Raw genomic sequence first — 21,524 nt, forward strand, 5'->3', positions numbered from 1 at the left:
CCACCTCTGCACGTTAGAAACTGGAAGACCAGCATGCCAGGACAACTCCCAGAATTCCCCAGCCAGCATACTGGAAGTTGAAGTTCACAAGTCTTAAAGTTGATAAGATTGGATGACCCTGCTCTAGAACAGGGATCCCCCAATCCCCAGGTTGTGACCCACTACTGGGCCTTGAGCTATTCAGAACCGGGGCCCGGAAGGGGCGGGTGACTACATGCATGTGCATCCCCTCTTGTGTGAGCAGTGGGCGAGTGCACACATGTGTGTGCTGCCTCTCTTGCAAATGGAGCTGTGCGCGTTTCCCTGCTACTTATGTGGAACCACCCTCTTGTTAGAGTTTATTGAAGAAATCAAATCCAGAAAGCACACACAGACGACTGATTTCAGCCGGATTCATTAACTTCTTTATATATATATAATAATATATGAGTAAAATGTACAATATCAATAGTAGATTCTTCCAACGTAACACAAGCAAAACACAAGCAGCGGCTTCAGAGCTCAGAGCAGGAGGTGGCGCTCTGGCCTCACAATCGGGAGGCTGTGAGTTCGATCCCAGGTAGAGGCTAATATTTGCTCCTGCTTGAGCAGGGGGTTGGACTAGATGTCCTCCAAGGTCCCTTCCAACTCTGTTATTCTATGTTCTAGTTCTCAGCAGGGCACACAGATCTGCAGGGCCACGCCCAGGCTCCTTCAGTTTCAGTTTCTAATTCAGCTCTCTTTGGCTGACTTTGTTACCATGTCTCTGCCAGTTCATGAATATTCTGACACCCTTTCCTTCCCCCGCTGGGTCACAAACCCAGAAAGGTTGGGGAATTTTGCTCTAAAGGATCACGGCAGAGAAGGGACAATAACATCCATCCTTTATCAAAAACCCCTGAAGAGGCCTTTTCTGGTGTCCTTTAACAGCTTCTGTTTCCGTGCTGCTTGCACTTTCTTTGCAGAGACCTTGGAAAGGCTGGTAAATAATAGAGGTCATTATGTTTTGTGGGCTTATGGATATGATTACCCACGCTCAACCCCTACAGGTCTGGAGCTTCAAGGGGAAGATAAAAGGGCTCTCAGTGTTGCTTCTGGGAAATTCCTGGGTTCAAAACTCTCCCCTGTCACAAATGTCAAGGGGAGCATCAAGCATAATCATTAGACCAGTTGAGGAACATATTCATGGAAGCCCATCTGCCAATAAGCTGATACTCAAAACTTTTGTATGTTTTAATTGTTGCAGTCAGCTTATCTGTGGGTGGCACATTTTTCATGGCATTTTGGTTAAAAATGTAAGGATCAATTTATCCACAGATAAGCTTATCCATCAGTATTTATATAGGTAATTTAAAAAAAGTATTACCAAATATATTTGTGGAAAAGCCTATCCAAAGATAAACTGAAACCAATTTTGATGTATTTTGGAACCTAGAATTCTCGGCTTATCCACAAGCTTATACAGTGAGCATGTTATAAACTCCTGGAAGTCTTAATCAAGAGGCAAATCTCTAGTGACAGAAAATTGGCTTCATGAAGTCTGCACAACTGGAAAGTGCCAAATTAAGCACAACCATCCAAGAGAGAGAGGAGTGAGAACTTTGAAACATCTGGAGTTCCCTCCACGGCACACACAGTCTTACCAGGTGTTAAAAAGCTTCTCCTATAAGCTGCCATCATGGGCCAGCTGATTGCTATTTCCTCTGCTGGGGAGTTGGGGGAGGGGTTGGAAGTTGGGGTGGGGGAGAAGAGAATTGGAAAAGAAGTCAGAGACAATGTTTTCCTTTTCCTTTGTTAACACCTGGGTGTCCAGAGTGTGTGTGGATGTGCACGCCTGTCAAATAAGTCAAGATGGCCGCTATGACCATGTGATTGAGCCTCTGGGTCTTTGTGATGTGTATTGCACAAGAACCACTGTGGTTAAAAAAACTATGGTTTATGAAATCATTGTGTGAACTCAGAGAACTGTGGCTTATTCAGAAAGTTCCGGTTAAGTAAAAATTAGTGCGAAAAGCAAATGAGGTTTGTAATCATATTTTTAAAATGCTGACAAGGTTTATTGGTAGGAGAACTAAGCCAAAAAGAGGATCTGAATAGAGAGCAACTACCTCCCAGCCTGGTGCTCTCCAGAGGGTTTGGATACAGGACCAGGTTTCCTAGCTCACACGACCAAATTCATTCATCAGCAAACGAGTAACCACGTGGTTAGAAAGACCTAGAATTGAGTGGTGGAACATGGGCCTTAGAAGAAGAAGGTCTTTAGTTAAACCTTACCATAATATTCCCGATTCATGGGGGCTCTGAGGTAGCTGGGCCAGGGAAACACTTTTCCAGGCTTAAGGAAGCCTCAGACCTTGGACAGCTGCTTCTCATCAGGACCAGGGCTAGTTATCAGCTTCAAAATGACAGCAGCCCAGCCTGCCCCAACTGGTGCCAACTTCCAGGTGGGCTACACTACAGTAGAATGGCTCTCGTGTCAGCCACCTCGCCCACACTGGCAGCAGATGCCAGACACCCAGGAGAAAGTCTGAGGCATAAGGCAGAGATCTGATTTGAAGCTCAGTCGTAATTGATTTGATTTTGCAGTTCTGCTGTCAGTGCTCTTGAGTTTGGTAGAAAGGGATACCTTGCTGGAAAGGAAGACGGCTCGTTTCCCTTTCATTTTCCCCCACCCCAAATCCTACTGAGTCCTATTATCTTCTCATAAATCTGTCTTAGCTCAGTCAGGACTGTTGCCTTACCCCTTTTTCTCCTGGCCCGGGGCATGGCTGGACTTTTACACACCGGGCGTCACAAGGTTGTGTCTTCTGCCCCTGAACCCTTGCTCATCCTAGGCAAGGGAAGCCTAAACCCCACCAGGGCTGGCAAGCCCAGCACCGACTCCCGCGCTTCCCTGCGTAGCTCCATCACTTAAGTCGAGCCCTTTTCTCCTCCGCCTGGCCCTCCTTCGCCCCTCGAGCACCTGGGGCTGGCGGGGGAAACCTCCTGAAAAACGAGGGGTTTCCCCCCCACCGCCGCTCAATGCATTGTTTATTGGCGACTCTCCGCCACCAACCCACTCCATCCCCACCCCCACTCGGACAGACACACGCACGCACCTAGGATTTCAAGAGGGTTTCAGGCCGACTTGCTATTGCGAGGACACAGGAAGGGGCTGGAGCAACCGACGACGGTGGTGCTTGGATTTGATGCTGAGGGGAGAGGAGGGGGAGGCAGGAAGGCGGAGGACCATAAAGGAAAGCGAGCGAGGAGCCGGACTCGCGCTGGTGGGACGGGGCTGCCTCTCTCTCTCGCAGGCGGCAAGCCGGGGGGGCGGGGAGGAGGGGGCTTCCCGCTCCCCCTCCGTATCCCCAAAGGCCGGGAGCTGCGCCAAGACGGCCCGGAGGGAAGACCTCGGGCCGGGAGGCGAGAGACTTCCTCATTGTTTGAACGGCAGGGGTCTCGAGGTCTTGCAGCCCGCCGCGGCGGGGGCTCCGGGAACCAAAGAGGGCAGGTAGGAGAACGCCTGGAGGAGGAGAGGAGACCCCTCTCCCCACGGAGCAGCCTTCGTCCCTTCGCCCTCTCCCCGCCCCCTTTCCACAATTCTCCCCATATACACACCGGAATGGGCGGGGGGGGAGGGGGGCGGCCGATCAGCGCTTCAAAGAAAGGGGTCGGTGGGATCAGCCAGGATCGGGACGGAAGAACCCAGGGAAACTCCGGTAGGAGCCCTCTTCAGGTCCCTTCTCTCCCCGAACCGAACAATGGGTCCAGCAGCCCCGCTAGGGGAATTCGGTCTCCTTCAAAAGTTTCTCTTTGGTAGATCGGGGAAAGCAGATGCCTAGAAGCCCCTCCGCTCGCGGGGCCAAGGATCCTTTGTGCAATTCCCAGCAATTCTGCAACACGCATGCCTCATACCTGGACCTGTAAAGGTGCTTGGAAAATGCAGGTTTTGCAAACAAAAAACAAAAACCCAAAAACCCTAAGGCGCAGAACAAGCCTTAGATCTTATTTGCTCTGAAATGTCTGCTATTTTGCACTAAAGATGCGAGGGAGAAAGAATGTAGGTTGATAGGATCCTGGTATTTACAGAAGTTCCTCTGGGTAGGTTTGGATCCCAATCTCTCTCTCTCTCTCTGCCTCAGCTTCTCTCCTTTATGAAATGGGAATAAAAAATGATCTATTTCACCATACTTTCTGAGATGGGAAGGACCCAGGGATAATTTAAGAGCAAGGGGAACCAAACTAATTGAGGATTTAGTCCAGTTTTTAATAGAGGTAGGAAATTACTGCCAGGTATCCCCCTTATTAATAAAGTTGAGTACCAGTGAGGTGATTAAAAAATTCTACCTATATTCTATCTTAAATCAAGATACTTTTTTTCCCATATACCTACAATAGCCAAGATTGTTTTGTGGTTCCTCTGATTTTTTTTAATGTGCAGATCTGATTTACTCACTATGATTTATCAAATGTGATTTGTTTGGTTTTAGCAAAGCATGTTGTGTCTTTTTTTAAATAAACATTGAACAAATAAATCCTGATTTAGATAGAATATTTGGAAACCAGCCACCTGCTTCTGGAGGAAGCAATTCTTGATGTGGGCTGGTATCTCCTTTTCTTTCAAGCGTATTTGTTCATTAAAACAAACCTTTATAATTGTCTGTGACTGCTTGCTTGGCCTTTTCAAAATTATTCAGATCCAAATGTCTTTTTTTTAAAGAAAATATTATAATCTTGGATTATACCTTTGGAAATAAGGGGTTAAATATATAGGGTTGATATAGATACTTATAGACATGTACACACAAACTACGATTCCACCCTCTGATAGCCTGCTTTTAAAATTTCATTGTATGAGAATCAATAGAGGGAGAAAGAGATTTGGGCATTAATTGGTCATTTCTAACTCCCTTGTAGCAGGCCAAGAATGAAAAGTTTTGAATGGGATGTGCCAGCTTGCTTTGCACAGACCCTAGTAATCTCTATCACTATTGAAGACACCCCAGTATAAAAACCCCAATAGACTTCTTGCTATGGCATTCATTACCTAGGCATTTCCTTGTACTGTATGCTGTTTTATGGCTTAGCAAATTGCTTTCTTCAAATCAGGATGATCCTTAATTAAAAGAGCAGTAGGCAGGTTACCGGCACTAGGAAAGGTGTACAGATAGGTTTGTTCATAAACGTGTTAGACCTCTTGATTTCTCATGGGTCAGTTTTCCTGAAGGTTGATCAGGATGAATGAAATAACTATGCACGTTGTCACCTGAGTTGATAAGGAGTTTTCATCTGCAACGATTTATGTGCAATTGTCATCACTTGATGGCTGACAGGACCAGCATAAGGTCCATTCATAGCTTAAAGATTGATTGCTGCTTCCTTTGATGTATTGGACTGCTATTCCCCTCCTTCAGCTTGGCTGGGAATTAATGGCATTATTATCTAAGACATCTGGAAAGGGGTAGATTGGAACGGCTACTACAAACCCAGGAAGACTTCCATATTGCAGGTCTCTTCCTCAGAGTGGAATATGACACCTTTGGAAGCTTGAACTTGAGCTAAGATACAGCCAGATTTATCACTAAAAAAATAGCAACTTCCTTTTGCAGCAACTTGAGTGTGTTTTAGCTCTTTCATACCTTTACAGCCCATAGGAACCTGGTCATGATTTCCACAGAATTCTCAATTCAGTCTGGGGTGGCACTGTATAATAAACTATCATTAACTACTAGACAACCCTTACCCTTTGGTTCAATGTTTCAGATATGTCCTTATCAGATTATTCAATACTCCCAACAATGGCAGAACTTCTAAAGTACTTGAAAAGTTCTAAAAAAAATTAGGGGAGAGATTCAGATATATATCTGTTTTGAAAGCAGATCATGTTGAATTACACTGTACGGTCAAACATCAGGAGCTGATCACAGGAAGTGTTTTATGACATGTTTTATGATGTCATAAAATGCTTCATCATGATTTTTATATCATAAAATTTGCCACATTTCAATTCCACAGAGACCTGTATTTGGGGTGCATTCTGTAAGTTGTCCCGTTTGAGGTACTGAGGTTGAAAAGGGGTTGCCCTACGATGCACTCAGTTCAAGATTACAGACATGAGAATTTTAGTAGTATACAGGTTTACTGATTGATATCACTGATGATGTTACCTAGTTGGGTAATGAAACGTCTGCAAGAAAACAGCCAAACTCAGAAAACACGAAAGACTCCACAGATATACTGTTGACACTTTATCCCAAATCTCGCATCTCACCCAGGCACTGAAATCAGGGCAGAGGTCCAATTCATAGGAAGCAGGACTCAAGCCTCAGAGAATCCTAAGGCAGAGGTGTCAAACTTGATTTCACTGAAGGCCGCATCAGGGTTGTTTACCCTTGGAGGCTAGGGTGGGCGTGGCCAGCTTGACATCACTCAGGGGTGCCTGTGGTGGCCCGAGGACTTTTGTCAGCAAAAACGGAGCTCTGTTTTTGCTGGCAGTGGCACCGCAGGCCAGTACTTTGCTGTTTCCAGGGCGGCCCCGCAGGCCAGATCTAAGCACCCTACGGGCCTGATCCAGCCCCTGGGCCTTGAGTTCGACACTCCTGCCTTAAGGCATTGTCAGATTCCCCTCCTTATTCCCTGCCCAAACGGAGTTCCACATCTGTGTGAATGCAAGCAAGATAACCTGCAAAAACACCTCATAGCTGCCTGGTTACTCTCTTGATAGGTAAAATGTGATACCTAGTTCAACATCAGTGATGATTATGAACAGACTAAGGATAGGCTCTATTTTCAGCATATTCAGAATTAAAAGTAGAAGATCTAGTATTATCTTGCTTCCATAAATAACTCCAACATAACCAAGTGAGTTGGGCACCAAACTGATAATCTAGATCAGCGGTCACCAACTGGTGGGCCATGAGAAAATTTTGGTGGGCCGCGGAGAAATCTCACCCCCAGAGCACCCCCCTCAAAGCAATTAATCCAGGCTGCAGAGAAACACAAGGCTGCGCCGCCCACATGGCCCGCGGGAACCCTCCCCACCCGCTCACTCCTTACCCACAAACTTGCCTGCTAAACTGCTATTTTTCCTTTTTCCGACCATCAACTGTTCTGCTGTTCTGGGAGATTTAGATTAGCTAGGAAGGAGGAAATGGTTGGATTTCTTGCTTTCTAGCTATCTTTAGATCTTCAGCTCTGCTATTAAGTACAGCCGAACCTCCCTTAGGACTGAAGGTTCTGTTATTTAGTGCAGACTCATGGCAAGCAAATTTTATGTGACAGACTGAGCTAGCCGATAGCAGATAGATCACTGAATGATTCTGTGAGCAACTCAATCTGCCTGCCTGCTTTGTCTGATTTTGGGTAAAAGTTGCTCTTTTTTAATTAAAAAAAATATCAATATTTATATAAATATTTATAATATTTACATACAAGCCATGCCCAGCCAGTCACATGACCACCAAGCCACACCCACAAATTAGGCCATGCCCATAGAACTGGTTAGTGGTCCCTGGGATTTAAAATTATGAATTTGGTGGTCCCTGAGGTCCAAAAGGTTGGTGACCTCTGATCTAGATGAAAACTTAAAAGTTAAGAAATTGCATTTTAAAAGGCAGTGTGTCCTGACTTGCAAGTAAGTGCTGTTGCTGTTGTACTTATTGCATTGCCCCGGTTATTAGCCATTGCCAGATTGTTACGTGTCAGTGGTGTGAATAACATTCTTCTTGTTTTAGGAGCTGGTTCATTGTCTGGAGGTGACCTGGGACTGAATGATGGAGAATCAGTGGCTAGTTGTAGATCCTAAGAAGAAGCCTTACAAAGAAACTCACCAGGAGACCTGTGAAACTCTAGTGGCACTGAGTAAATATAATTTTATTTACTTAATATACGTGTAACCAAAGAGCCACGGTGGCGCAGTGGTTAGAATGCAGTATTGCAGGCTAATTCTGCCGATTTTCAGCAGTTCCATCCTGACCGGCTCAAAGTTGATTCAACCTTCCATCCTTCCAAGGTCGGTAAAATGAGGACCCAGATTATTGGGGGTCAAGATGCTGACTCTGTAAACCACTTGGAGAGGACTGTAAAGCACTGTAAAGCGATATATAAGTCTAAGGGCTATTGCTACAATCTGCTTTTTCTTAAAGAGCAGCAATACATGGTTATCCTTGACTCCTTACCTTGTGGCACAAAGACTGGCAAAGTGACAATACTTGTGTACTTTTTATTTGTAGAAACTGCAGCTAAAGAGGAGGAAATAAATAAAAAAGAAGGATGGAACCAAGCCAGCCAGCGAAGTTAATTCGTATATTTTGCATTTTTCCTCTTCAAGCAGGATCTTCAAGTTCCAAACCCAGTGAGATTTTCTTGGTGAAAGAGGAAGAGGAATCCAGCATCCTGGAATCTGGTAGTAGGGAGAACCCAAGGAGAGCCAATTTTGGTGAGGAGATGTGGGGGGAGGGGCACCCAGGTTGCAGATCTCAGCTTTTCTCTTCAGTATGTTTTCTTTCACGCTTTAGTGCAGAGGTCTCCAAACTTGGCAACTTTAAGACTTGTGGAAGTCCACAAGTCTTAAAGTTGCCACGTTTGGGGACCCTTGCTTTAGTGGATCAGTAGGAACATGAACCTAACATGAACCATTTATGCTCATGGGTCAGGTCAGTGGCCTTGAACAAGATTGAGGCAAGAGTGCAGAGTAGATTTTCTCTACTCGCTGGCCGCTCAAAAGGCTAGAAAGCGGGTTGGGAAATGTTGCTTGATGGTTAAATGATCAAATCTGGGTTGCAAAAACCAAAAGAGGGATAGTGACAGAGAGAGAGAGAGAGAGAGAGAGAGAGAGAGAGAGATGCAAAACATTTTTCAAAGTTTTACAACACAATGTATGTACAAAAGCTCTCTCACACAAATAAACATATATTGCAGAAAAATTGTTATGTAATTATCACTAGCTTATTTGTTTTATTCACACCCCATCTGTTGTACAGGAGTTGAAAGCAGTGTCCATAATTCTACCTCATCCTGTTTTTCCCTACAGTAATACTTTTGTGGACATAGAGAGAGTGAGGGTCACCAGAAGCTTCTGTGGATGAAGGCTGGCCTAGAATCCATATCTCTCCACTTGTAGTCCTACCCTTTCCCCACTAAACCACCCTGGAATCTTGAGGAATTGGAGATTCAGACATTTGGTGGAGAGGTGTCTTTGATCTGAGAGATAAGCCTTGAAATGTGGCAGTAATAATGGAGTGTCTTTTTTTTTTTCAAATTAAAAAGAGGTAGATGAATTTAGGGGATGGGGAATTACAGCTTCTGACAACTACCTTCAGTTGCAAGTAACACCCAGTTTATCACAAGTTTTGCACTGCAAATCTATGTAAGTTCATTCTGCATTTCTCCTAGCTAAATATATATATATATTAGGATGTCCCTTGACTGGAGCTGACCACAACAGGGGCCAGAAGGTTGGATGGGGAAGACTCTGGACCAAAACCTTGCATTGTGGAAACGATCTCTGACCAGTGGGGCCTTGGTTACAATCAGGACCAAAACCTTGCATTGTGGAAACGATCTCTGACCAGTGGGGCCTTGGTTACAATCAGTATAAACCTGATCGCCTGTCAGATTACTTGCTGTGCCCCTTCCTGCAGTTTTTCACTTGGCCTTCCCGAGGCTGAGATGAGGATGAAGAATAAGGCGGTTCCTTTAGTTCCTGCGTTGTGTAAGGTGAAGGAGGCGCCTTGTTTGCTGCGGTCTGTTTACGGGACAAGAATGGGGACTGAGAAGTAAGGAGGCCTATATTTCCTTGTAACCATAAAGTTATAACCATAAAGTTTCAGAGCAAAGCCAGAAAGGACGGGGGGAGAGGGGGGGAGATAAGATGGCCGAATGCTGGCTAGCAGAGAATTCAGTTTGAAATAGGCCACTTAAGGGTTTAGACTAGAGCCTTTAGCAACTGAAAGCTTTGATTTGAATAAACCTTAGAGAATAGGTCCTATCGGGTTGCGCTGGAGAGGTGGTATTCAGCAGGTTTTGACCAGTTCTGGAGAACCGATAGTGGACATTTTAAGTAGTTCAGAGAACTGACAAATGCCACTTCTGACTGGAGATTTTACAGTCTCCTTCCCCTGCCACGCCCACCAAGCCACGCCCACAGAACCGAGAGTAAAAAAAATTGAATCCCACCACTGGTGGGTTGTTGGGGGCTCGCAGGGGTTCAGGAGAGCCCCTAGTTAAGATTCTGTGCAGTTTGGAGAACTCCCAAATCCCACTCCTGGCTGGCCCCGCCCCGCCCACCCAGCCCCTCCCAGGAGTCCCCACGTGGCATTTTCAATGCAGGGCATGCACAGAGGCTCGTGGAGATTGAAAAACGGGCCTCTTGGAAATTTAGGAAGGCCAGAAATGGGCTCATTTCTAGCTTCTAGAGAGCTTCTGGAGCCTGGGGAGGCCATTTTTGCCCTCCCAGAAGCCCGAGGAAAATCTCCAGAGCCCGGGGAGGACAAAAACGCCTCCCCACACCGTGGTGCAGGAGGCTGTCTAGGCCACATCCACCGTGGCCACGCCCACCTAGCAACTGGGCAGAGAATTTTTTGCTAAACTTTTTGAAGCCCATCCCTGGGTCCTATGCTCCAGGTTCTGGCCATCTCTTCGGGATACAGGTAATTCCCGACTTACAACCGGTTACTTAGCAACTGAAGTTACGATGGATTCCCTCCAAAAGCTATTTACAGTGTGGTTTTGAAGATCCAATGTTCAGCCCCTTCTCTGCAGTCACATGACCCCATTTTGTGCACTCCGCAACTGGCCCACATTTACTGCCCTTTGCAGTGCCCTGTGGTCACATGATCACAATTTATGTTTTTGCCAGAATTTATTTCCGGTTTGCTTAACAACCATGTTCTTTTAACAACTGCCACCAAAAAAAGGTCCTGAAATAGGGTCTGGTCACAGGGTGACTAATTTTTACTGACCATTATGGGTTAAGTCCAGGGGTGGGATTCTACCAGTTTGCACCTATTCGCTAGAACCGGTTGTTAACATTCTAAGCAGTTCAAAAAACCAGTTGTTAGAAGAAATTACTGGCCTAATCCTGTAAGGAAGGCCGGAAGGAAACATTCTGGTGTTGCTTACAGAAACTGCCTCTCCGTTAACCCTTATTACATTCTTGGCAGGACTAGACTTCCTGTCTCAGGAACTTCTCTGGACTTTTTCCCCACTTCTTTGCTGGTACTTTGCTTGTGTGGAGTGACCATTCAAAGTTACAATGGCACTGAAAAAAGTGACTTATGACCATTTTTCACACTTACGACTGTTGCAGCATCCCCACAGTCCAGAGAGGCCAGGCGACGAGATGCGTGCCTCGATGTGAGTGATATTGAGTTGGCCACACCCAGCCAATAACATGACCACCAAGCCATGCCCACCCAGTCACATGACCACCAACCCATGCCCTCCAACTAAGCCATGCCCACAGAACCAGTTGTTAAAAAAATTGAATCTCACCCCTGGTTAAGTCTGCAATTGCAGAGCACAATTACAGCCGTAACTTGAGGACTATCTATGTAGACTATGGGAATATTGGAAAGCTGATGGCCCTTTGTGTTTGCTTCCTACCAGGTGAGGGGATGGGCAGTGAGGAAGAGGAAGAGAGCGAAGAGGAAGAAGTTCCACAGCAACACCAACCAGAGCTGCTCAAGCTGGATGCCAGGGTGGTTTCTGGAAACTGCAAGAGCCTGCGCTGGAGGGTGGTGCAGCCGTCCAACAGTGGCAAGGTCCTGGCAGGGGAGGGCCCCCCCATCCTGGTTCTGCAGAAGGGCTACGAATGTGAGGACTGCGGGAAGGTTTTCAGCTGCAGCTCGCACTACAGCAAGCATCGACGCACGCACACAGGTGAGCGCCCCTTCCATTGTGAAGACTGCGGCAAAAGCTTCAACGTCAGCTCTAACTTATATCGGCATCAGCGGGCACATGCCAGTGCCAACGCCACCCCAGGAACTCCCTCCCCGGCCCTCCTGCCCACCCGGGGCCTGCCCTACCAGTGTGCCGAGTGTGGCCAGTGTTTCCGCCGCAACACAGAGCTGGTGACTCACCAACGGCTCCATACTGGCCGGCTGCCCTTCCAGTGCAGCGACTGTGGCAAGAGCTTTTCCTGGAGTTCACATTTTGCTCGACACCTGCGCATCCACACCGGGGAGAAGCCCTACCCTTGCAATGAGTGTGGCAAGCGCTTCAGCCGCAGTTCCCACCTCTACCGCCACCAGCGCACTCACGGCACCAACACGGCCACCAACGTCACCCGGGCCTATATCTGTACCTACTGTGGGCGCAGCTTCAGCACCACGCTGCACTTTGACCAGCACCAGCGTACCCATCGCGGCCGCAAACCTTACAAGTGCACCCTTTGCGGTAAAGCCTTTGCCGATGGCTTGGCGTTGGTAAAGCACCAGCGGCTGCACTTGGTTGGGGGGGACCAGAACCACCAGTGCACGGAATGTGGGCAGAGTTTTGGGGGACGGTCCCAGCTGGCCCGCCACCGCCGACTCCACGGCACCGCCGATAAGCCCTTTGGTTGTGGGGAGTGCGGGCAAAGCTTCAGCGCTCGCACTCAGCTAGCTCAGCACCGGCGGCTCCACATCTCCACCGATAAGCCGTACCACTGTGGCGAGTGTGGGCTCAGTTTTACGTGGAGCTCCCACTGGGAGCGACATCGACGCATCCACACAGGCGAGAGGCCCTACACCTGTGGGGACTGTGGCAAGTGCTTTGGGCGCACCTCCCACTTATACCGACACCAACGCACCCATGCTGGGGGGCAGCCCCACATCTGCCCTGACTGCGGCAAGAGCTTCAACAGTACCTTGCATTTCCAGCGCCACCAACATGCCCACCACCACAACCCAGATGGTACTCAGCTCTCTGCCCACACGTGTGGGAATTGTGGTGAGCCGTGCGCTGATGCCTCCGCTTTGCTCGAACCCCAGTGTGGGCGTGTGGAGGAGAGGCTGTATCCCTGCCCCCAGTGCAAACGGCACTTCTGTGGGACCTCACGCCTTTACCGGCATCTCAGAAGTCATGCCCGCCAGACCGAAGAGACAGTACTGGGGTTGGCTTCCCCACAATACAAAGGGGTTGAACCGTGCTAAGGAGAGGAGGGGGCTAGAGAGGTGTCCATGACTGGCTAGTGCCAAGGTAGTTCTCCAGGCTAGACTTCCCCAATCCAAAGTCCAATGTAAAGGATCCTGTTCAGATGGGTCTTTGGGCTTGATGTTCTACATTTGTTTCTGAGGCATAAAGGAAGAAGAATCAGATCCTCTAGGCCAGGGGTCTCCAATCTTGGCAACTTTAACATTTGTGGACTTCAACTCCCAGAATTCCTCAGCCAGAAATGCTGAAGTCCACAACCAAAGCTGGCTGAGGAATTCTGGGAGTTGAAGACCACAAGTTGTTAAGGTTGAGGACCCCTGCTCTAGAACCTAGGCAGAATTAATACCAAGGCGGAAACAATTTCGGGTTTTTTTATCAAAACGTTAAAAACAAAACCACTCATTCTGCTAGCAGGAACCAATAACTGTTTCCCCTGCTCTGTGTTTGTTCTCCTTTGTGGCCAAATGGCAGCCATAATCCTCTGAGAGAAGGGCTATTTCTGAGGATCCTACATTCCTTTGCAAGGACACTTTGCTGCCCAGAGCCATGGATCCTTGCAAATAATTTTCAGCACACACCTGCAACAGGTGAAGGAATCTATCCTATGGTCAAGAAGGAAACCAAGGCCATTTCTCCTCCAGGGCAGATTGTGGGGTTTGAATGAAACAACAGGGGAAGCCTGCACAGTTTGCAAGAGCTGACAATTATTTTGCCTAACTGATTCAGAGGGTGATATATGGGCCTTTGGATTGTCCAGTATGTTGAGGGCAAAGATGGGAGTCGATTTGGATAAAAGAAGACATGACTAATAGCTATAACATTCAAGAGGGAGATTCCACCGTGGTGGACTATCTGGCTAGAATAGAAGGTGGAGTCAAGTGCCCGGCTAGCTCAGAGTGCTTCCGTTGGACTCCTGAAGCCTTAATCTGGCTCTTCCAGGGGTGGGCTGCTGGGGGTTTTCAGGGGTTTGGGAGTGCCCCTATATGGCCCTGCCCACCCCTCCCCAGTCCCCACGCAGCCCGTTTTGGATGCAGGTAATTGCAGAGCGCACCTGGAGGCTTGGGGAGGGCAAAATACGGGCCTCCTGGAAGTTCAGGAAGGCCAGAAATGGGCCTGTTTCTGGCTTCTAGAGAGCCTCCGGAGCTCGGGGAGGCTGTTTTCGCTCTCCTGGAATCTCGAGGAAAGCCTCCGCAGCACGGGGAGGGCAAAAATGACCCCCCCACCGTTGTGGTGCAGGAGGCCAGATAGGCCATGCCCACCATGGCCACGCCCACCCAGCAACCGAGCGGAGAACCCTTTGCTAAAAATTTTGAAGCCCACCCCTGGGCTGTTCCCTAGAGAATGCAGGGCGTGGTGAGATTAATGCTATGTCCAAAGAACCAGAATGACACATGAGCAGATCAGTTTCTTTATTGCCTTTATTCATCTGTTTGCAATAATTTCGCCAGACTAACTGCACTCTCTTGGGAACAGCCAAATAAAGGTTTCAGGAGTCTGCCTTTGTCGCCTCCTCCCACGGAGCAACTCTTAAATTAGCCATTTCTTTACTCCCTAATCTACTCCAGTTTAAAATTCCCACCATAGGAACAGGAATCCGTCTAGTGCCTATAAAAGTGTTAAGACTACAGCTCTTACAATTCCTGGCCACCGTGGCCATTTAGCCATATCTGGAGCGCATTAGGTTGAAGGAAGCTGATCTAAGCCAACTGATTCTGTATTTTGTCAAGGCTAACCTATAATATGTTGCCTCCTTCCATGAAAAGTCCTTCCCATCCTCATTAGCAAGGATTTTCCTGAAGAGTCCTTGGTGCTCTTTGAGTCTGGGTGTTGGCTTGCAGACATTTCATTACCCAACTAGGTAACATCATCACAGCCAATGAAACCTCTGCAAGCCAACAACCAAGCTGAGAGATCACCAGGACTCCACAGTTCAACTCTGAATTACAGATATTACCTTCTGCTGGGTGGATTTTTCTGCACGAAACCCTCTGCAATGAAAAGAAGCTCAGGATGGTTTAGTGCAAAACATGCTAATGACAAGGCTAACACGCTAATGACTTGCAGCCAACCTTCTCAGGTCTCCAAGCTGGTCACTGACACACCACAACCAGAGATGGGTAGCTCACCTTTGTCTCCAAAGAACAGCCTCTACAATGCTGCCCCCTGTAGCTTTCAGAAACACGAAGTTGGCGTTACACGGGCTGCGACCAATCTGTTTGTGAGGATGACAAAAGCATGAGATTAATGGCCCCAAATTTTCCCAGGTCCACCCTTCCCTGTGCTCTAATAGGGAGTGATTTCAGGCAGCAGGCAAACTCTACCGATGTCACTTTTCCCTGCAACTAAACTATGATATTATGCAGACGTTCTATTGCAGGATACCACTCAAGAGACAAAAGAGCCAGTTTCCTTGATTAGTTGCATTGGGAATCTTTAAGTTAACAGCAACCTGTTTGAAATGGGTAAATATAGCCCAAGGGTCTTCAAACTTCACAGCTTTAAGACTTGTGGACTTCCACTCCCAGAATTCCTCCTCTAGTCATGTTAGCTCAGGAATTCTGGGAGTGGAAGTCCACAAGTCTTAAAGCTGTGCCAAGTTTGAAGACCTTTGACATAGCCTATTAAATTTTGCAGCCATTTGAATAGAGAAACCCCACAAGAAGAACTAAAAGGCAGTCCCAACTCCACCCCTCCTCCTTCCCTTGCCATAATATGCTAGATCTGAAGGAAATCATTTTTTAAAAATGGATGACATTAAGTTGCAGATCCCTCCAATTTACATAGCATCTGGGTTTTTCTGGAAAAACTCTCTGTGGTGTTGAACAAACTCCATGGCGTGTAATCCATCCATCATTCTCAGCTAGGATTGAATTTACAATAGCTATTTATTTATCCTGAAACTTGCCCCTACTCAGAGGAAGTGTTATCTCTGGGAGCATCTATATGGAAACTAGTTAAAATCTTATCGAGTTTTACATACAGGTAGTCCTTGAGTTACCACCACAATTGAGTCCAACATTTCTGTTGCTAAGTGAAACATTTCTTAAGTGAATTTGCCCCATTTTATGACCTTTTTTGCCACAATTGTTAAGTGAATCATTTCTTTTGTTAAGTTAGTAACACAGTTGTTAAGGGAACCTGGCTTCCCCATTGATTTTGCTTGTTAGAAGGTCACAAAAGGGGATCCCATGACCCTGCAACCGTCATAACTATGAACCAGTTGCCCAGCATCCAAATTTTGATCACATGACCATGGGGATGCTGTAATGGTCATAAGTATGAAAAAAGGCCATAAGTCACTTTTTCCAGTGCTGTTGAAACTTTAAATGGTCACTAATGGTCGAGGACTACCTGTACATTAAAATACAGCTGCTGCTAATGGCTGTTGTGTTCAAAGCCTAAATATTAATATAACCTAGACAACGTAAGCTAAGAATAGAACATAGAAGAAGTCTTCTAAGTTACAACCATAATGGAACCCAGCCCATTATGATCATAAATCATACCAATATTCAAATGGGCTGGTCACCTGACCATCCCAATTTTACAATCTTTTTTTTGCGGTTGTTGTTGAGCAAGCATCGTAGGGGTTAAGCAAACACTATGCTTAAGTGAAACAACTGTTCGTTTATGGTAAGCTTTTGCCAAAAACTGGAAGTGCTGGTGTGATGACCTGGGGCGTGGCACAAAGGCAACACAGTCAAATAAGCAAGAAGTGTCCCTTTAATACCTTTAACTTTTCCCCGAATGTCCAGGTTACCTTCGGCTGGAGAAAAAACTTTCCCAATAACAGTCTTTAAGTGGAGGAAATTCAGTCCGAAAACAAAGTACATGCAAACTGCAAATAAAAATCCACACTAACCACGCTGCGGTAATTAACTTGACAGGGCAGGAGAAGGAATTGCAGAGCCCAGCAAAACACACAGTTGGGAAGATGCCAGGAACACAGATAAGCCTTGACAGTAACAGATAACTCATGATTTGCTTCCAACAACTTTGCTGTACGCAACTCCCCTTTTTAAAACACTGTGTTCCCAGCTGCAGCTAATGAAGGGAATCAGAGCCTTTTCCTCCCGCGTAAGCCAGGCAACCCATGTTGCTCCCTTCTCTGTTCCTCCCTGCGTGCCCTAGGATGAAGAGGGGGTGGGCCTGGGTCTTCCTCTGAACTCCCTCTCCCTTGTTCTACCTCTTCCCTGCTCTGCCTAGCCAGACTTTGCCCTTCCCCAGTTTCTTCCATAGCCAACGGAGACACACTCCCACTCCCTGTCAGCTGCTCAGCCTCCCCTTCCGAATCAGATTCCAACAGGGGCACGACAATCGGTTTTCAGCAAAACTGTTGTAAAATGCAATCACGTTATTGGATGGGAGGGGCGACCATTGGAACTTCAAACCTGGGTTGTAAGTTCCTTTTTGGGGGGTATGTCATAACTTTGAACAGTTGCTGAGCAACAAGTCATAAATCGAGGACTATCCATACTGTGCTTCTTAACGCCAGAGTTGTGGTGCCATCAGTTTAATGAAAAGAAAAATCACAGCAGACAAAAATAGGCTAGTTGTCCATCTTCGGGGATTCATATATTTTATTCCCCATCCATTCCTGGTATTGTTTTAGTATTAAGATAATTGTAGGAGGAAGCATGGAGGTTGATTAGCCAACAGAAGGTTCTCCTCAATCGGCTACTGTATGAATTAACCAAGAATTAATTTGGTTGGAGGACAGAGAGGAAAAAAATTCTTTCTTTTCCTTTTCCTCTACAGTGAAACGGGGAATAACAACATCTGATGAAAATTTATGGTTGGAATGGATCTAGGAAAGTTGTATAGTTACTTTGACTCCCTTGCCTAGGATCTAAGCGGATGTCCACTATATTCAGGATGAATGAATCTTCCAAAGGTGCTAGAAATTAGAACCATTGCCTTTACATAGGATATAGCTCATGTGTAGAAATTGTGTGCCAACTGCAGGCTGTGATCAGTGAATCCATTGCTCTGAGGCTGTTGAGCAAGGAGTTGGTGGTTTATTGTCCCTAAAGTGGATAATCTCCAATACAGCTATGTCTGAAATGAGCAGGAATCTGTGTGTGTTGTGAATCAAATAGACTAGGGTAATAAAAAAATGTTTCAGTCAACAAATCTTGTTTTTGTGCCTACAGCAAGTGTTCTTCCACTCAGACATTCTCTGGAAATACACACATCGCCTTATTTTGTAGCTAAGGCCCTGGCTAGTAGATCACTTTTCCCTAACTGGGTTTGCATATTGCACTGAATCCCAGCTTCTTCAATTATGGTTTGTGGAATAAGCCAGAGCATGCCTATAAACATTTAAATAATGATTTACAAACCATAGTAGTAAGGTTCATATAGCAAGCCAAGTTATAACTTTTACTATGCCAACCCAGTCCTATCTTCATAATTATAAAGCTCTGATAAACTATTTAATATCCTTACTTCATCTTACATTTACTTTTAAATCCTACTTGGTGATGTGCTACTCACAGATGCAGCATAGACAAAAAGGCTCTTGTATAGCTTCCCATTGACAAAGTGGTTATTCAATTATATGAAATACAAGAAGATAATCGTTTTCCAAGGATGGGTATGACCTGCTAAGGAATCTACATACCAGGAGAATTGTAAAACATAAGTCTATGGAGATTCTCAATCATCCAGATCATGGTTGTCCCAAAGCTGCTTTTTCCAAAAGGCAACTGGACTTCCTTGTTTGTTTTTTTCCTTTGAAAACATTTCACTTCTCATCCAAGAAGCTTCTTCAGTTCTAACTGGTGGGGAACTGGAAGGATCAGAATGAGGGTTAATTGTTAGGTCTCTGAGAGTCAATGGGGCCACTTGGAGGTTAATCTGTATTCTCAGAGTCACCTGAATTAGTGTAAACAGATGTGGAACCTTTCTGGGACTGCTAAAAGAACTGCATTGTAAACAGGAGATAACTGGTGTCTATCCCTCCCCCTCTATTGAGGGAGGGTGCTTCAATTTTAACCTAAATGGTCTCTTTGACTCATCTTTCAAACCAGCCGTCCTCTCTGCCCAGAATGTCTGCCAATACTGTGATTGCCTGCTTCACTTCTTCACTGAATGCAGAAATGTTGATTGTGGAAGGGGAACACAACAATTGCAAGGTAGAAAATACGCAAATATTTATATGCCTTCACATTATTGTTGTTCTGATAGGATAAGGAAGGCATCCATTGCTTGGTCACCAGTGACCAATTAATTAATCTGTGGCCATCAAAATACAGCTGAATTACAATTGCTAGTATCTCAAAAAAAGGATGTGAATTGAAGCATACCCAATTGGCAGTTAATTGCTTTTGGATCGAGCAAATGGAAACCACTTTCCCAAGAGGCAAAAGTTTCCACTGCAAACCAGTCTTCTGGGAATTTCGGCCACTATTCTACTTTTTCTATGTGGGAATGACAGAAAACAATCTACCTTTTTATCTGTCATCCCACTCCATAGATCAAGTGTTTCCCAGCCTTGGCAACTTAGAGTAGACCTCAACTCCTACCTAAAGTTATCAAGGTTGAGAAACATTGATCCATCTTCTCATTGGAGGAATCTACAAGGTGTCGAAAATGTTGAGATGATGTTGGCTACGATGCCTTTAAAAAAGGCAAGACTTCATTACAGCTTCCATCTTTATTTTTTGCAATTTTAATTGTCACCTTCTTCCCTGCCCCCGGCCAATGGATGCCCCTGCTTCTCGAGACAAGTAAGTTTCAAGACTTCAGTTTCTTGGAGTCCTTTTTAAAGTGGTGAGCGCAGAACAAGTTACCCTTCAGCTCCTCGGGGTAATCCATACAAGGAGCACCCAAACTATCTTCATTGTAAGTTGATATTTGACAGAATCCTGCAAGACTGAAAGTGTTTCTCCCCTTCTCTCTTTTTAATCTCTGGAATACTGGGGACAGTCTCTCCTGAAGTTAGCAGGAATAGCCAACATTCCAGAAGATAGTTTAAGATACAGAAAGATCTTGACAGACTTGAACATTGGGCCCTATCTAACAAAAGGTGAAATTCAAAGGTGAAAAAAGTAAGGTTCTACATTTAGGCAAGAAAAACCAAATGCACAGGTACGGTATATGTGATACCTTGCTCAATAGTAGTAACTGTGAAAGGGATCTTGGAGTCCAAATAGACAACCACTTAAATACAAGCCAGCACTGTACGGCAGCTTCCAAAAAAGCCAATATAGTTCTGGGCTGCATTAACCGAGGGATAGAATCAAGATCACGTGAACACCACTTTATAAAGCCTTTGGTAAGGCCATACTTGGAATACTGCATCCAGTTTTGGCCACCACGATGTAAAAAAGATGTGGAGACTCTAGAAAGAGTGCAGAGAAGAGTAACAAAGATGATTAGGGGACTGGAGGCTAAAACATATGAAGAACGGTTGCTGGAATTGGGTAGGTCTAGTTAGTACAATGAAAAGAAGAACTAGGGGTGATGTGATAGTAGTGTTCCAATATCTCAGGGGTTGCCACAAAGAAGAGGGAGTCAAGCTATTCTCCAAAGCACCCGAAGGCAGGACAAGAAGGAATGGATGGAAACTAATGGATGGAGAGAAGCAACCTAGAACTAAGGAGAAATTTCTGGACGGTTAGAACAATGAATCAGTGGAACAACTTGCCTCCAGAACATGTGAATGCTCCAACACTGGAGGTCTTTGAAGAAGAGATTGGACAGCCAATCCAATACGGGGCTTCCTGCATGAGTAGTGGGGTTGGATTGGAAGACCTCCAATGTCCTTTCCAATTCTGTTATTCCCATCTGAGAATTGAGCTGCCTTTCCTTAGACTCTTGGCTTGGGTCTTCTTCCTGCCTACCAAGGTCATTCCCACATACCATCACAGTATCAGACTTGAGCTGGGGCCTTGCTAACACAAAACTAATATTAATTCCCCCAGATGTGCCTACAATTGTGTTTTCTTTTCTTGTATCCATGTCGCCCTGCTGATTCTGATTCAACATGTAACTCCAACTCCAAGACTTTCTTTACAGACACCATTTTTTTTAATCCTCAAAGGATTAAAGACCTCTTCTGCTGTATACCAGTAGAGTAAGATTTAATGCCAGTGCAATAACAACAAGAGGTGCTTCTCCTGATATTTTGCCCCAAATTTTACTCTCTTGACTCTGGGTCTGCCTTGTGGAGCAACTGAAATTCTACCTCATCTTCTAAATGGCACATCTTTCCATTATTTGAAGATTTTTTTATTGGAGTTTTAGGTCATCTTCACTAATCTATCTATCTATCTATCTATCTATCTATCTATCTATCTATCAGTTGCTTGCAAGATAACAGGTATAAGTACAAACATAGTTAGGAATACATGAAATGGGAACATATAAGAAAAATAAAAGAAACAATAGGTCAGGGACAGTAGGCACGATTTATGCACACAACC

At 45.7% G+C, this 21,524-nt stretch overlaps 1 protein-coding gene across 5 annotated transcripts; it reads left to right on the forward strand.

Moving 5' to 3' along the window:
* The first annotated feature begins 3,092 nt into the window (after window positions 1–3,092).
* LOC113447599 (uncharacterized) lies at window positions 3,093–18,228 on the forward strand. Of its 5 annotated transcripts, none has more exons than XM_026717873.2 (5): window positions 3,093–3,472; window positions 7,695–7,821; window positions 8,291–8,398; window positions 11,569–13,054; window positions 16,851–18,228. In XM_026717873.2, exons 2-5 carry the CDS (start codon window positions 7,731–7,733, stop codon window positions 16,954–16,956), a joined length of 1,791 nt encoding a protein of 596 aa, XP_026573658.2. In that variant the 5' UTR covers window positions 3,093–3,472; window positions 7,695–7,730; the 3' UTR covers window positions 16,957–18,228. The 5 variants fall into 5 exon arrangements, with proteins under 5 accessions (XP_026573658.2, XP_087779560.1, XP_087779561.1 ...); XM_087923434.1 differs by having other exon boundaries at window positions 8,294–8,398; XM_087923433.1 differs by lacking the exon at window positions 3,093–3,472 and adding an exon at window positions 3,548–3,680.
* Window positions 18,229–21,524: the final 3,296 nt, after the last annotated feature.

Source organism: Pseudonaja textilis, chromosome 2, assembly GCF_049901715.1.
Source record: "Pseudonaja textilis isolate UNSWEBS1 chromosome 2, rPseTex1.2, whole genome shotgun sequence".
Classification (NCBI taxonomy): Eukaryota; Metazoa; Chordata; class Lepidosauria; order Squamata; family Elapidae; genus Pseudonaja; species Pseudonaja textilis.